Here is a 15,464-nt window from a genome sequence, read left to right as displayed (position 1 = left end):
GCTTTGAAAAAGTCTCTGGCCAAGCAGTAGTATGCAGTAGTGGACTCATCAAAATTACTGTACATGCTCATTCTGTGTAAGATGATTGGGGTTGAAGGAGCTTCTTGATGTTGATGTCAACATCAACAGTCATGTGAGGCCTAGGCCTCTTCAAGATCAGACCTGCAATGCATCCTTCCTAGGTGTATGCTGCAACGAACGTGAGAGCATGTGCTGGCTGCTCATATCGAGATAAAATAAATGTCCTCTGAATTTCAGGGAGCAGATATGAATTTAATGTTTGTGCCAACACATCATAAGTGTGGACAGGGTACACACAAGCATTGATAATCTGCATGAAACATCCTGCTGCCATGGCTGGCACAGCTCTGTCAAGACCTTGAGTGTCTGTGTGTAATTGTAAAGTACCTGTGGTAACTATCAAGCCCATATTATGATGCTCACTGAGGTGTGCTCTTTCAGAAAATAGTACATGATTGGGGTATGTGGGCTGGCCATGAATCTCGAGCATATGCATATGTTTAAGGAGAGGCAGGAGCTTTGTCTCCATAGAATGGTGGTGTTAAAATAACACCGGTTTGTTTTTTTGGGGTGCGCTGGACAGATCTAAGCGCGCTCGCCACGGATGCGGCGGGCCAGCTGGATGTCCTTGGGCATGATGGTCACGCGCTTGGCGTGGATGGCGGCCAGGTTGGTGTCCTCGAACAGGCCCACCAGGTAGGCCTCAGCAGCCTCCTGCAGGGCCAGCACTGCGCTGCTCTGGAAGCGCAGGTCGGTCTTGAAGTCCTGGGCGATCTCACGCACCAGGCGCTGGAAGGGCAGCTTGCGGATCAGCAGCTCCGTGCTCTTCTGGTACTTGCGGATCTCACGCAGAGCCACGGTTCCAGGGCGGTATCTGCAGAAAAGCAATTGAGTTGGTAAGAAACACAACCAATGTGGTTGAACCATAAGAAACGGCATGATTGTACGTAACTTGACATTGAACATCATTAAATAACGGTGCTGCCAAACCCCACACTTCACTAAGAAATGTGCCACAAAGTCTAAGGTTGGCAGTTAGTGAGTAAGAAACGCATCCTTAACAACAGTGCTGCAACTATTGCCTGCCAGTCAACCAAGGTCGAGCACCCGACAATTGTTTACGTAGAACATTCATTGCGCTGAAAACAAACCTGTGGGGCTTCTTGACACCTCCGGTGGCGGGTGCGGACTTGCGAGCGGCCTTGGTGGCCAGCTGCTTGCGGGGCGCCTTGCCGCCGGTGGACTTGCGGGCTGTCTGCTTGGTGCGAGCCATTGCGTCTGTCTGCTTCAATTACGGGGAAACGAGGATATATGCTCGAAGTTTTGGCTCAAAAGCAGAAAATCTGCAGTTTTGTGTGGCAAGCAGTGAGGTGATGGGGAAATGGGAACACTGAATGGAAGTCAGAGTCAAAGTCTCAATGTAAAATTAGTATCTCCTCAAATGAGAAATGAGTCATCCATTTCCAGCACTCTGATTCGCTGATAAATTCTAAGCCAATCAGAAGCCAAGAATCTTGCACTCTCATTGCAAAAAACCGAAGCACCAAGTTCCCCTGCTAATTGCTATAAAAGCTCCCAGCTCTGCCAAATTCATCAAAATCTTCCATCCACAAAGCTCTTCAGCAAACTTCCAAGCACTCAACAAAGCAAGCAACCATGTCTGGACGCGGCAAGGGAGGAAAGGGCCTCGGAAAGGGCGGTGCCAAGCGCCACCGCAAGGTCCTCCGTGACAACATCCAGGGTGAGCGCTGCCTCCTCCTTTGCCTATGAGATTGAGTGCTTGCTCTGTGTGGATGCACAGATGCCACGAGCATTTGCCTGTGCCATTATGTTTTGGTTGCTTGATTCATCTGACCAGATTTGATATCTGCTTCTGTTGCTTTATAAGCGTTGTGGAAAATCCCCTTCTACATGCATGATTATCTGAATCCTTTTTTTAATTGCTTCCCAGGTATTACCAAGCCCGCCATCAGGCGTCTGGCTCGCCGTGGTGGTGTCAAGCGCATCAGTGGCCTCATCTACGAGGAGACCCGGGGCGTGCTCAAGGTGTTCCTTGAGAACGTGATCCGTGACGCCGTGACCTACACCGAGCACGCCCGCCGCAAGACCGTGACCGCCTTCGACGTGGTCTACGCCCTCAAGCGCCAGGGACGCACCCTGTACGGCTTCGGCGGTTAGACAGCTGCTGCAGCTGCCTGCCACCAAAGAAACCAAACCGGTGTTATTTTAACACCACCATATGCTGGAAAGAATGTTATCATATTTACACACAAGCTGTTGGTTACAGCTCTTCCACGACATGCAGTCTCTCGCATTTTATCTCACATGCTCTCAAACTGGTCAGGAGATCCTCGCAACTTGCTCAGGTTTGAAGCAACCTCTTTCACTAAAGTCCGGAAAGCTAATTGTACATGTTCTCCCACAACACATAAAATCCCTCCATCCTCCTGGCGGTCACAGTCATGGAGGGTAATCAACTCCTGACTCTCGAGATGCAAGTACTTGACAAGCCGGCTCAACATGAAGCTCATGTTCACTTAGACTCATTGCAACTCATCTGCACTTTCATCGACCGCGCTCAGCCTGCTGCAGGCAGGCGGCGCTTTTTGCTCTTATGCGCTGTGGGAAGCAACCTCTTGCCCGAAACACCAACCAAATCAACAAAAAGACTCTCCTTGACCAGCCGTTGATGCACCCAAGGAACAGTTGTGCACCTGCAGACATACTGCCAGATCATTAGCAGCCCATAGACCAGCACTTGCAAAAGCCTCAAATGCTGCAGGCCTCCTGGAGATGATGAGTATGCTCAGTGTTAATGCTGACATCAATACACTGCGGGCACCAGGTAGAGCCAAGACTTGCCAGCTACAGAAATAAATTCTCATGCCACCACAAAGTATGTGCCGCGTTCTGGAGTGCATGCATGTGCAGACCTTTTGCAGATCAGGTGCACTGTGTGACCGCTGACAAGCCGCCTCAGTGAGAACTCGCCATAGCCTCCGCAGGCGATGCATGCATGCTGCCTGTGAGAACCAATTGCAATGACACGCACTCAGCTGGTATTCAAGCCTCTCAATGTTCTCAGACATGATCCCAAACGCACAATCGTGGCAACAACTCATTGCCGCGCATTGGCGCACCATCACTGTAGCTACTAGCTTTGCATTGAGACAGCATGGGAAGGGAAAGCTCAAGCAGCTACACACTTCTCTAGAGACTTAGCGAGCTGATGCTGCCATCCTATCAAGCGCTGCAGCAGTGATCAAGATACTGCTACATCATCACAGGCTGTCTCGCCAGTCAAGGGCGTGAGCAATGAGATTAGAGAAACAGGTATGCAGACATCATGGCAAAGCGAGCGCCAGAAGATAGGAGAAAGGGCTGCCAGGCGTGTGACGACGTAATGGCAAAGACTAGAACAGTCCAATAGTCGTGCAACATGCATGCTAGGTAACGTGCCTTACCTGTACAGAGATCTCCAAGTAAATATCGTGGTGGCCAGCTGGCCTCTGGGAAAGCGTGGCTGCGCCCAGCGCCTTGACTTGCACAGCTCCTCCAGCAGCTTGTCCGCCGATGTGGCAAATGCTTTACAGACCTGTACAGTATCAGAGCATACTGCTGTAGTGTCTTCCTTGCACCTGCAAGCCCAGTAGCAAGGCGCGGAAAACAGGGCTCTGGTACTATAGTTGGAGCATGCAGCTGTCATTCAGAATGCAGACTTACCATTGAAGCGTTCATCAATTGCTCCAGTGGAAGGGCGCTTAGAACACAGGACAAGATGCCCTCAGGCAGGTCCAGAAGAAGCACTTCTTTATGAGCGCCTGACATGGTCTGTTGAAAGTGGAAATCTGCACACACGTCTCGTGTCATCAGGAACTCCTCCACCAACCTACACTTATGAGACAGCAGGAGTGAAGGTCACTGGGATTGCCTAGCGTGCAGGTTCCTGATCAGCAGTAATAGTACGATCGTGGTATTTGGACTGTTAATAAATATCGCTACTCACTTGACTCCGGAATTGTAGGCCGTAGCAGCAGTCAGCAAACCTTGTCAAGAAGAGAACTTAGAAAAACACCTCAACACCAGCGAACAACTCAACCTGCATTACACCGAGTACAACAACAATCTGATCATTCCCTCAACTAACGAAGCGACGAAAAGCTTACAAAATTGTGTTTTGGATCAGAAGTCTCTCGTGTCTGAGGCAAGATGCGAACAATTTTTGGGACACTCTCTGCTTGATGAATTGATCATAAAGCTTGAGAGAAGTCCGTGTTATACGCAAGGAATTTTTGATGCTGTGCAACGTCTGGTGTCACACCAGTGGTGTGATGAAATGGTGGAGAACGCTTGTCCGCGGTGGCAGGGAACGGCAGCTTCCTCCCACGTGCACTTTGGAACACCGCAACATGAAGTGCCAACCAGATATCAGCAGGTTGCATGCATTACGAAATTATTCAGATTCGAGCAGGCTTGGACATCCTGGTTGCTAGGTGCCAGGAAGCAACCAGGATATCCAGATTCTGACTGGACTCAGTAGAAGTTCATCCCCGAGCAGGCCTGGACTCAACTTCTGTATCTGCGAAACAGCAAGCTGCAACCGGTGCGACTCTTGACCGCCGGCGCCAGCATTCTTCGAAGCATGCATGAAGCTGCAAATCGTGTGCAAAATTGGCAGCAATTAGTGCTGCAGATTCCAGTGGCTGGGGACATTTCAATCATGCTGACAGACAGCAAACAGGGCCAGCCAACACGGGAGCTGCACCAGTGCCAGCTCTGGACTGGGCAAGCCAGGGCCAGAGCCTGCTGAGCATTCTTTGTCAATTCTCTGCACACGAAAAGCAAGCGCTCGTTTGCTTCGCAAGAAGATAATTGCCAATGCACAGTAGTTGGGAGATCAAAAAGCACCATGCAACCCACATCAACGTGTAACCACAACTGAGCATGCAAGACTCCTCGGAGGATTGCAGGTCATGGATAAATTGAAGTTGAAGAACATGTGCACAGGAGATGATGGTAATGGTGTGGAGCGCCAGGGCTATTTCATTGCACACAGCAATTGCACAGCAGTTGCAACTTGCTGTCTTTGGTATTAAATGGCAGGTTGCAAGAGCTATTTCCTTAGAGTGGTGGTGTTAAAATAACACCGGTTTCTTTTTGCGCTGCTGTGCGGAAAGCAGGCAGCTTAGGCGGAGGTGAACTTGGTCACGGCCTTGGTGCCCTCAGACACGGCATGCTTGGCCAGCTCGCCGGGCAGGATGAGGCGCACAGCGGTCTGGATCTCGCGAGAGGTCACTGTGGGCTTCTTGTTGTAGCGGGCGAGCTGGGCGGTCTCAGTGGCAATCTTCTCAAAGATGTCCGTGATGAAGGAGTTCAGGATGGAGATGGCCCTGGAGGAGATACCGGTGTCGGGGTGCACCTGCAGGACAGCAGATACAAAGAGTCAGCTGTCAAGTTCTGGATGCTGTTAAGACTTGTACTGCTGTCAATCTGCCATACTTCTCGGCCGGCTTGCAAGGTGCACAGGCACCAACAAACCGTTGAATTCGTAAGCATGGACAAAGAGTGATTCTCGCAGCAGCAATAATGGAACCACTGGGTGGCCGTTGGGATGTTTTTATAGTCAACAATCAAAGATGTGCCAGTTGTAAGGTCAAAGACAGCGAGCAACCCGGTGGATCCGTCGCAGCACAGAACGCTGGGCCTCACCTGCTTGAGGACCTTGTAGATGTAGATCTTGAAGGACTCGACCTTGGCCTTGCTCTTCTTCTTGCCACCGGTCTTTGCGGTCTTGGCGACCTTCTTGGCGGGCTTCTTCTCTGCCTTGGGAGCCATGGCTGCTTAGCTGGGTTGCTGTGAGAGGATTGAGGAGCTTTGCGGGTGAATGCACGAAGAGCTGACAGCGTTTGAAAATTCTGGAGCAAGCAGGAGGGTGTTATATTCCGGTTGCAGGTGCGGGCCAATCAGAACGCAGCATTCCCCGTGCCAAACTTGTCTTTTTTGGTCCTCGAAAGCTGCCCCCTGATTGGCCGACCACTGAGCAGGAACCTCAAAGCGGTTTCTCCACTTCATTTTCGTTGAAACGCTTTCAGAGATCAATTCGTGCCTCCAATTTCCTTCGAAAACCTTCAATCTCGCAACAGGCTTGCAATCATGTCTGGACGCGGCAAGGGAAAGACAGCCAAGAAGTCGGTGTCCAAGAGCACCAAGGCCGGCCTGCAGTTCCCCGTGGGTCGTATCGCCCGCTACCTCAAAAAGGGCAAGGTGAGAACCGCTTCTATCGTTGATCTCAGGCTACGCTAGAGGTGCTGCTTCCTTGGAAAGTCTACCTCTCGAAGGTTCCCATCTGGTGTTGAATCGAGGTCTGCAGCACTTTTGTACTTGTTCTCGGTGGCTTAGAGGCTTTCTGGCGTACATACTGTTTGTCAAATTTGCGGTTGCCGTGCTGATTGTGTTGGCATAGAGTCAGTAAAAGGGACTTGGCCTACGTTGTCCCTGAACTGGATTTTGCCACAATCGAGCTGAATAAAAAGCAGTGACTGATACTGTTCCTGTGCTGTGATCCTGCAGTACGCCAGCCGTGTGGGTGCTGGCGCCCCAGTGTACCTCGCCGCTGTGCTGGAGTACCTGGCAGCTGAGATCCTGGAGCTGGCAGGCAACGCTGCCCGTGACAACAAGAAGACCCGCATCATCCCCCGCCACATCCAGCTGGCTGTCCGCAACGATGAGGAGCTGAGCAAGCTGTTGAGTGGTGTCACCATCGCCTCCGGCGGTGTCCTGCCCAACATCCACTCTGTGCTGCTGCCCAAGAAGACCGCCAAGAAGGAGTAGACTGTCTTCGGGCGCCACCCAAAAAACAAACCGGTGTTATTTTAACACCACCAACAATTGGAATCCTGAAGTCTCCTCAATGAGTGGCATCAGACTCATCAAACCACATAAAAAGATTGCTTACAGTGATGACCAGCTTGGCAGCATAGCAACATGGAAGTCAGAAGTTCTCATGATCATCATTTGCTGCAATAAGAGAATTGATACTCTGATCTCATTCTCTGAGAATTATTTGTGACTCCAGAAGATAACTTCACTGTGCTACAATCTCTGCAGTCATTCTGTAGATACACTGTGACATCACAGAACTGACTGTCAACCACATTATCACCTGGAAAAAGAAAATACTAGCTACGATGCCATTGGCTAAACTTGTGTTCTGCTCATGCCTGCATTTAAGACCACGCGGCAACTACAGTCAGCATAGGACTCTGAGTCAGGGACATCCTCAGCATCTCTAGCTTCCTGAGCTTGGCTGAAGGTTTCAGGTACATGCGTTGTGGCCGGCTTTCCTCGATACAGCTGGCAGGTTCTGCAGTACAAAATGAAGGCCAGCAGCGCAGCACCAACCTCTAACGCTGCAGCGATCAGGAATGTTGACCTGCAAAAGAGGCACACTCCTGAGAAAACTGCTCCTCCCAATACAGTAACTGGGCGCTGTGGCCTCCTTAGCACCAGCCGAGCAGGGACTGCGACGTGCACATCATGGCAGAATGCCTGACCTAACACTTTAACACAAATTGTGAACAAGACGCCACAGAAATTTGCATGCAGAAGAGAGGCTGTCCCCTCACCTGAAACAATCTGCGCCAATACACACATCCCCATCGTCCCCATGCCTTTCGGCGTGCAACTGATACATACCGCCCGCCTGCACAAGCACCAACACACCTGGACAACTTGCACACGCACAGACAAGAAACGCGCACCACTTCGGCTGATCCTCAATCCTCGCTCAATAGCCAGGAGGCCAAACATTACACCAGACATGTCTGTAGAGTTACCAGATTTCACATTTCTTGCCGCGAAATAGTCTTCATCGATTCCTGTATCTGTGTCTGCCTCAGCCAGCCACAGCACTTCAATATTGTTGACAGAATATCAAGCATTCTGGTTAAACTTTGACAAACAAATCCATGTGAACGAGAAACACGTTAGGAGCGGGCGCGCACCAGCCGGGTGGCGAGCGCGTAGGTCCCAAAGGTGGTCCCGAACTGCAGCAGGCAATAGAGCGTGGCAAAGTTGCGCATGCCAAATAGCTCCCCAGCCAGCGGCGGCATGAGACTCCAGTGGCAGCCGAAGGCAAAGCCCGCAGCCGGCGCGGCCGCCCACAGCAGCGCCAGCCGCGACAGCGCGCTCAGCGCACACACTGCCGCCGTCAGGGCCGAGACGACGACCAGAAACAGCGTCCTGCACGCAGCCACTCCTGCTTGTGAGGCGCACCATGACAGACCAGAAAGATCAAAAGGCAGGGCCCCAAAGATAGCCTGTCGTAGGTGCACAACCAGCTGATTTGCTTGCACAAACACTCCCACAGGGTGGAAGTCCCTACAGAAGACCAGGTGTAGATGGCCTCAAGGGCAGCCTATTGAGGTGTGTATGATCAGCCAAGTTGGGTGCGGGCTTGCAAATGGATGGACGACTTGAAGAATACTTTCAGGCTCTCACCAGACTATATTATTACCACATGCGCATTGTACAGTGGAAGTAAATAATTTGCTACAAGAGACTTCCAAATTCGCCGGATATGTGGAGTATGGGCACGCATTGTTGAAGCTTGAGGGGAGCAGCAGATGATTGTGCTGATCAGCCCTGTATCTACCTGGGCAGCCCATAGCTGTGCAGCAGCCGCTCGGGTATGGAGCCGCACGCCAGGCGGCCGGCTGCGCTGAAGACAGAGAAGAGCGAGACCAGCACATCCTGCCCATCTCTGCCGCCGCCCAGGGACTCCACCAATTGCCCTGCAGAACAGCAAGCCGCGGTATCGCTTCTATTCGCTTCTCTTGCGCCCTGCAACATAGCCTTCTCCGAAAAGCAACGTTTGAGGGGTTATCAAGAGCCCTGATTGACCAGGGTGCTCATCGCGGCATGCACACTAGAGCTGTTGTGTGACGGCCAGCCAAGACTCTGGGCAAAGTCAAGGGCAGTGGGCAGATAGCACATCCTCTGCTGCCTTTGTATCGTGAGTTTCAGAGTATTCTGTGGCATGGACCTTGTCCAGAAAATACCATGACCAGGTGCACCCGTGAGGCGCTGCTGTGAGGTGAATTTGGCGGTAATAAATTGCTCACCTAGGTTGTTCACAAACATCAGGCCGATGCCTGTGCCCACGCCGAACACCAGGAAGAGCAGCCAGAAGTTGAGCGAGGCTGCACACTCCCACAGCTTCAGGTTGGGCTTCGGCTGTGCAAGCCCGACACTCGCCCCAACCGCCCCTGCCTTGCTGGCCTCCATGGCCCCACCATCCCCCACCTGTACCAGATATAATCAAGTGTTTTCCGGTTGAATGCATGCAAGACGAGCCTGAACATGTATCAGCCAGTCCTGACGCATTTGGTTACAGTTTTGGGAGCAGGGCCATTGCAAAAGACAAGCAATGAGTAAGCCCATCGAGAACAGAAACTCCAAGATGGAGATGGAACGCAGTATAACTGCCTTGCATTGTCAGGCATGCAAGGCTTCAGTGTTGTGCTCCAAGCAGACCAAAACAGAGGATGGATTATGAATATTACGATTATAATTACACGCCTTCTCAATCCATGAGGATCAGGTGGGTCACAGCAGCAATTTTATGACAGCCTTCCAACCTTCTCTCTTACACTGTCCTCCACCAAGCACATAATAGTGGCGACCAGAGTGCATATGAATTGCATGCGCACCTCTCCATCCCTGCCCCCACTTTGATCAGGCGCCAGCTGAGGCCCTAGCAGAGGTGCCTGCAGATCTGCGCCCCCTTTATGCTCTCGCCTGCCAATCTCAACACGCGCCCATGCCCCCTGCTGTACCACCCCGGTACCGCACACCTCTGCACGACACATCAGCACGATCTGTAAACCATCACTGCATGCTGTGCCACCTGCAATCTCACGGCTGCAAGCAAATAGACACAGCACGCAGCAAGATCGTAGGCTCATGCAACTGGTCGGGCCGGCATTCGCATATTCCCTAGAGCTTGGGTATCCTCAGGGGAAGGCAGGCCTCACCTGCAGTCTTTTCCTCGTCCCCACACTGGCCAGGTGCACCACCAGGGAGCAGCAGGCGGCCGGAGGACACCCACAGGAACAGCAGTGGTGCCAGCAACAGCGTCAGCCCCGCCAGCATGGCACCCCTGATGCACCCCCAAGAAAATTATGTCAGATCTCCATCAGCCCTCTGCTGGACATGGGAGATCATCATTTGATTAGAGCACCTGGGTGTGCTGACATATGGTGACGCCGGACACAACAGACTTGGATATGAGTATATGCGAATGGGAATATCCTTCTCTGATTTGCTTGTCAAGATGCAAGAGGGCTAGAGTGGCAATGAGGGTACAGACAGACAGAAGTGATGCGCGCCTGACTACTGGCCCGGGGCTGTTGTGCGCGCCTAGGAGGCCGCAAGTGCACAGCTGGTACAGCCCCAGGGTGATTACCACATTGTATGCCACCCCAAAGCGCACTCCTGCGCTCGCATGAGCCTCTCTTGTCAGAGGGAACATTCACCTCCACGATACATACCTGCTAGACCTCCACAGTAGCATGCTAAAGCCCCAACACTGCCACTAGATTACACCGCAGAGTAGCTCTGGCGCAAGGCCATCAATACTGGACATTGGTCATGCTGACCAAAATATAGGTGCTTTCTGTGCTTCCAGCCAGGTCAAGTGTAAGCCATCTGCACCCTTGCTGCTATGTCTGCCTCACAGGTCACAGTGGGTTTGTCTTTTGCAGATTCTAACCTGCACGTGACCTAGGCAGGCTGCCATGCTTACGCATAGTAAAGCAGAGAGGGGTGCAGCACTTCAAGGGTAAATGTCACGTAATCTGGGGGATGTTTGAGGGGCCATTCCATCGAAATGTAAGGTGCAAACCAACTTTGGACACGATTGTGCCAGTGTGGCATTTATCTTATAAGTTTAATGATCTATCCAATCAATAGAGCACATGCTGGGGACATTCCCTTGGTGCAGCACCTGTGGCCTTGGCATTCTCGTCTTCAGTGCCGGCGGTCGCCTCCGGGAGAGCGTTGAAGAGCGGCATCGCGCAGAGGCCCAGCGCGGTGGGCGCCACGGCTATGAGCAGCAGGAATGAGAGCGCGTCCGGGCGAAAGGCTGCCACGTACATGCTCGTGTACACGCTCGCGCTCAGGCCAACCAGAGACTTCAGCACACCTGCCACACACACCAGCCGGCTCCTCACGCATGCGATCTCATGTGGACTTTAAAATGAGTTGAGATTGCCCTTAGTTATACTGCAGTGAGTGAGTGCGCTCAGGCCCGTTAGCGACTAAGCACACCTAGCATGCGATCACAGTACCCATTTTCAGTCTGCAGGTGCCACGCCTCTAAACTCGCAGGTGCCGCGCACGTCCAGCCTTAGAATGAATGGTTACTTGAACATGCAATCTCGGAAATTGAACAGAAATTACCATCTATTAACTGATGCTGCAGTGAGTGCCATCCGGAGCAGATCAGCGGGGCGCAGGCAGCCAGGGCAAGTACATGCAACAAATATTCTGCAAGCAACTCTTTGACAATGAACAGGTAGTACAAATCCCCTCCAGTTCAGAACCCCAGAGACAATGCTGGCAAGGGGTATTGAAGGGGATGACTCGCACCCACGACGGTGCCGCGATCGTGTGGGAAGTTGTGCACGTTGGTGGCGATGCAGGCAGTGTCGATCCAGTTGCTGCCATTGAAGGCCATGACTGTGAGGCCCACCATGGCCCAGTAGGGCAGCTGCAGCCGCCCTGAAGCCGCCAGCCACAGCCCGAAATAGCCACAGAAGTGCTCCGTCAGCCCCCACAGCAGCACCAGCCTGCCGGTCATAGCAAAACATTGCAATGAAGTAACTCAGTTCCTAGTGCCCCACTAGGAATTTGCAAGTAGTGCCCCACTAGCCAGGGCTTGTGAGCGGGGCCTGTGATCTTGGCAGGCTACAACTTATTGACAACACACACGAATCTTTCCTGCCACATAATCACACACATATGAACAATATTTCTTTCGATCTAGCTGCAACATTGGTCAGCCGTAGGTGTGTGTAGGTGCATCAAGGCTCCAACAGGAGCATGGGATTTCGTGGTGGGCGCTCAGAATCGAGGCATAGCAATAAGCGTGCATGGGTGTTTAAATCTTTGGAGCCAGCACACTCAGAGCAGCACCTGGGGCCCAGATGCCTCCTGTGTTTCAGGCGGTCATAGGCAAAGCCCGGAAGCCAGCCGACCACGAGTAAGGCCACAAGAGGGGATGCCAGTCCTTCGATCTGGGTCTGATTGTAGCCCAGGGCATCCTTCAGCTGGCTGCTGTAAATGCTGAAGCAGTAGGAGACCCCGGCCGAGCATTGCAGCAGTGTTGATGCGCTGAGCGTCAGCCACCTGCTTGCATACATGCTGGCTGCCTCCCTTCGCCCCTCCAGGTCAAACTCCTCCTGCAAAATGATTTTTTCCGCTTCACATTCCTGCCTAGCTAGCCTGAGCACAAGCAGGATCTATAGGCAGCCAGCTGCTGCTCACGGCAACCGTCACGTCTTCTGCTTGCCTGTTGCTGTCCTTTGACTAATTTCAGGCTCAGTAGCAGCATTGGATGTGCGAAAGAAGCTCAATGAGAAGTGGAGAGTGTGTCACGTGATTGCTTCAAAATTTGTGCTAGCGATGAGGACGAAGATCATCATACCTGCCGCGATCTGCATCCAAGGGGTTGCTGAAATAAAGCTCAAATACAAAATCGACGCACTACTGGATCATCTCTGCATATTATTTGTAGAGTATTCTTCATACTTGTTGGCGCGCCATCCGAAACACCCCACGAAAGCTAAAATCTCAACGATCGACTCGATTACACAATAGTATTCAAAAATAAACTGACATAAGCATTAAATAAATGGTCGAAAGCTGAACAAAACAGCAACAGCGACGCTTCCATTAGCCCATCGGCGCATTCATCGCACGTGCCCGTGAAGGGACAAATTTGGCAACCGGCTTCGCCTCAAGAGGAAACGACCAACCTAGGAACCTTGTTGACCTTCTGTGCCTGGGTCAATATCTCGTATGATCAGCATCTAGGGAAAAGATAATCTGATGACTACCAATTTTCAGTGGCATTCCACTGTGTCCCTAACAGAAAACACTTGTCTCGATTCCTAGACATGTTCGGCATGTGTTGTCTTCAGGAAGCGTGTAAAAGGCTGAGTTGTCTATCTGGTGCGGTACCCAGCAAACATACACATTGATATAGTACGATGTTCATCTGTTGTCTATAAGTGAAGAGCGTGCGTCCTTGATCGCACGTACGAGAGCCTCGGAAAGACAAGTGCGAATTTCCCGACATGATGTAAGGCACATCATGCAGGATAAGATACGCAGATTCATAACATTACGCAAGTCACTTTACATTGCCTTATTGGCGATCATTTGCTTCATTCTTGCAGTACTCACCAGGTACCTCTCCACCTCATCGGATGGGCCCAACTGATGTGCACAGGCCTGTCGAGCATGACCCGTCACAGTAACCCTCTACAGCTTCTTGATAAGCAATAATCCGCCTGATGCAGGCATCATGGGCGACACAATGCGCTTACACAGAGGGAGCTGGCCCATATCGTAAGTAGCCTTGCCCAGAACGGCTTCCTGTCTGACTGGAACATGTCACGCTTTAAACGCGACCAGACGTGCACCCATGCATAAAGTGGGCTTGTACGTGCGCAGTCTAAGTCACAAACGGATCTGGCGAGGCATGCAACCCGCTTAGAGAAGCTGCTTGCAAATGTGGCAGGGGAGCAGGCCAGCACACTCAGCATATTGCAGGTACAAAGTTACCTGATTGCTGTATTATTACAACTACTACAGGTCGGCATATCCAAGCATGTATGTCCCATGGCAAAGAGAGGCCACAGGACATAAACGCAGGCGTCTGCAGCCACATCTGCAGGGCCCACAAAAGTCTGCAGCCTAGACCTCGATTTGCATGGTAGCTGTACATATACGTCGCTCCAGCAAAGTGCGGCAAGGGCTGAAAGGCACCAGATGCGCGCAGGGGAATGTGCTTCTGGAGGAAATGAGCCGACAGGAACTAGCGCAGCATGCAGCTCGCCTTGAGGACCTCATCTTGCAGCATGCAGACAACCTACGCAATCAGAACAGCAGCCTCGCAGCGGACTCAGCCTCCAACACCATGTCTGATTGCAACAGGTGCAATGCCGCATGCTCTCGGAAAAGTCATGCACACCAGGATTTCCTGTAGTCTCTGATGCCTGGAGAGAGCGAGGCAGACTGGTGGTCTGATTTCAGGCTGAAAACATAGAAAGTTATGCCTTGCAGACATTACATCTGGTGGCCATACATTGGTGACGTGTGACAGAGTGGCCGTTCTTGTGCGCAGGCCGGTGCTGCCGGAATGGTGCCATGCTTTCAGCGCATGCAATGACACGGATGTGGCCCTGGTGGGCAATGGGCCCCTTACAGCGGAGCAGCGGCAGGATCTAAATTCTGGAGTGTTCCAGGTTGTCATCCGCCTCAACTTCCTGAACAACAGGTGAGCGATTATTGCAATCACCCACCTGCCCTCAGGCTTGGAACCATGTTGACCAAATTCCCATTCATGAATGAGGGTAAATGAAAATATTGAAACTCAGCCGCCTGATGTTTTGCTATGAACATGATATGATCTACGTGCTAGCTTAGTGAGTGACTAGTCGCTGCCAGGATGTCTGTCAAGAGAAAAATACATTATGACTACTGCCAGAGCTGTCATGGCGGTCTGTGGCCTTTACCTTTTGGGATTACTGGCCTGTAGTAAGAATTATGCTATGGCGGTTATGCAGGCCGGCAGGGGAGCGAATGGATGTTTGGGTGATGAGGAAAGCGGACGATGCACGGCTGCACTTCTGGGGGATTTCACAGATGGAGAGGGAGAGCGCTCTGGAGGCCATAGCCGCCACCAAGTCGATCTGGTTTCTGGGGGACGTCAACTCAGAACGTGACAGCTACTGGTGCGCCCCCCTATTGACTACCTGCTTCCCTATTCCCATGCATCGACTGGTCTCTCCACTGCTCAGACAGCCTTGCACACAGACTGGTGAAACACCAGATTTCATTGACTGGCCCCGGCTGGCGGGGGGCGCTATAACTACTGAGCACTGAGCCCGCGATTGATTGGATCTTGCTTGGATCTGGCGAGTTCAAGAAGGGGAAGGGTTTTGAGCAGCCCATACATGCAGTTTGCCTGAATACGCACCTTGCCTCTGGCAGGAAAAGGGTGTAATGATAATAAAAACTGGACAATGGCAGTGGCAAGTTTTGCATCGCAGGTACATGATGCAGCCGGTGTATAGGCATTTCCCAGAGGTCAAGGCCAAGCACCATGTGCTGCTGGACTTCAACAACCTTGAGTCCCCCAAGGGGTTTGAGGCAAG

General features: G+C 51.9%; 5 protein-coding genes across 5 annotated transcripts; 2 read left to right on the top strand and 3 right to left on the bottom strand.

Moving 5' to 3' along the window:
* Positions 1–606: 606 nt before the first annotated feature.
* Positions 607–1,294, bottom strand: COCSUDRAFT_44903 (histone H3; the record flags this gene model as incomplete). Its single annotated transcript, XM_005643620.1, has 2 exons — positions 607–895; positions 1,173–1,294. The coding sequence occupies 2 exons, from the start codon at positions 1,292–1,294 to the stop codon at positions 607–609; spliced, it is 411 nt and encodes a 136-aa protein (XP_005643677.1).
* A 383-nt stretch (positions 1,295–1,677) lies between these two features.
* On the top strand, positions 1,678–2,199 carry COCSUDRAFT_59616 (histone-fold-containing protein; the record flags this gene model as incomplete). Its single annotated transcript, XM_005643619.1, has 2 exons — positions 1,678–1,762; positions 1,973–2,199. 2 exons carry the CDS (start codon positions 1,678–1,680, stop codon positions 2,197–2,199), a joined length of 312 nt encoding a protein of 103 aa, XP_005643676.1.
* Positions 2,200–5,209: 3,010 nt separating this feature from the next.
* COCSUDRAFT_9180 (putative histone H2B) lies at positions 5,210–5,838 on the bottom strand (the record flags this gene model as incomplete). Its single annotated transcript, XM_005643618.1, has 2 exons — positions 5,210–5,440; positions 5,731–5,838. Coding segments are annotated over 2 exons (339 nt in total), but the record flags the coding sequence as incomplete, so codon positions are not given.
* A 336-nt stretch (positions 5,839–6,174) lies between these two features.
* On the top strand, positions 6,175–6,852 carry COCSUDRAFT_19850 (histone-fold-containing protein; the record flags this gene model as incomplete). The annotated part of the gene is made up of 2 exons (XM_005643617.1): positions 6,175–6,285; positions 6,592–6,852. 2 exons carry the CDS (start codon positions 6,175–6,177, stop codon positions 6,850–6,852), a joined length of 372 nt encoding a protein of 123 aa, XP_005643674.1.
* A 668-nt stretch (positions 6,853–7,520) lies between these two features.
* On the bottom strand, positions 7,521–12,846 carry COCSUDRAFT_59613 (Nodulin-like-domain-containing protein; the record flags this gene model as incomplete). The annotated part of the gene is made up of 12 exons (XM_005643616.1): positions 7,521–7,541; positions 7,673–7,723; positions 8,025–8,262; positions 8,675–8,813; positions 9,144–9,324; positions 9,732–9,877; positions 10,056–10,180; positions 10,395–10,515; positions 11,027–11,224; positions 11,671–11,870; positions 12,217–12,482; positions 12,832–12,846. 12 exons carry the CDS (start codon positions 12,844–12,846, stop codon positions 7,521–7,523), a joined length of 1,701 nt encoding a protein of 566 aa, XP_005643673.1.
* Positions 12,847–15,464: the final 2,618 nt, after the last annotated feature.

The sequence above is a fragment of the Coccomyxa subellipsoidea genome (assembly GCF_000258705.1).
Source record: "Coccomyxa subellipsoidea C-169, whole genome shotgun sequence".
In the NCBI taxonomy this organism is placed as follows: Eukaryota; Viridiplantae; Chlorophyta; class Trebouxiophyceae; family Coccomyxaceae; genus Coccomyxa; species Coccomyxa subellipsoidea.
Note: the sequence above shows the minus strand (reverse complement) of the source record. Positions and strands in the feature narration are given on the sequence as shown.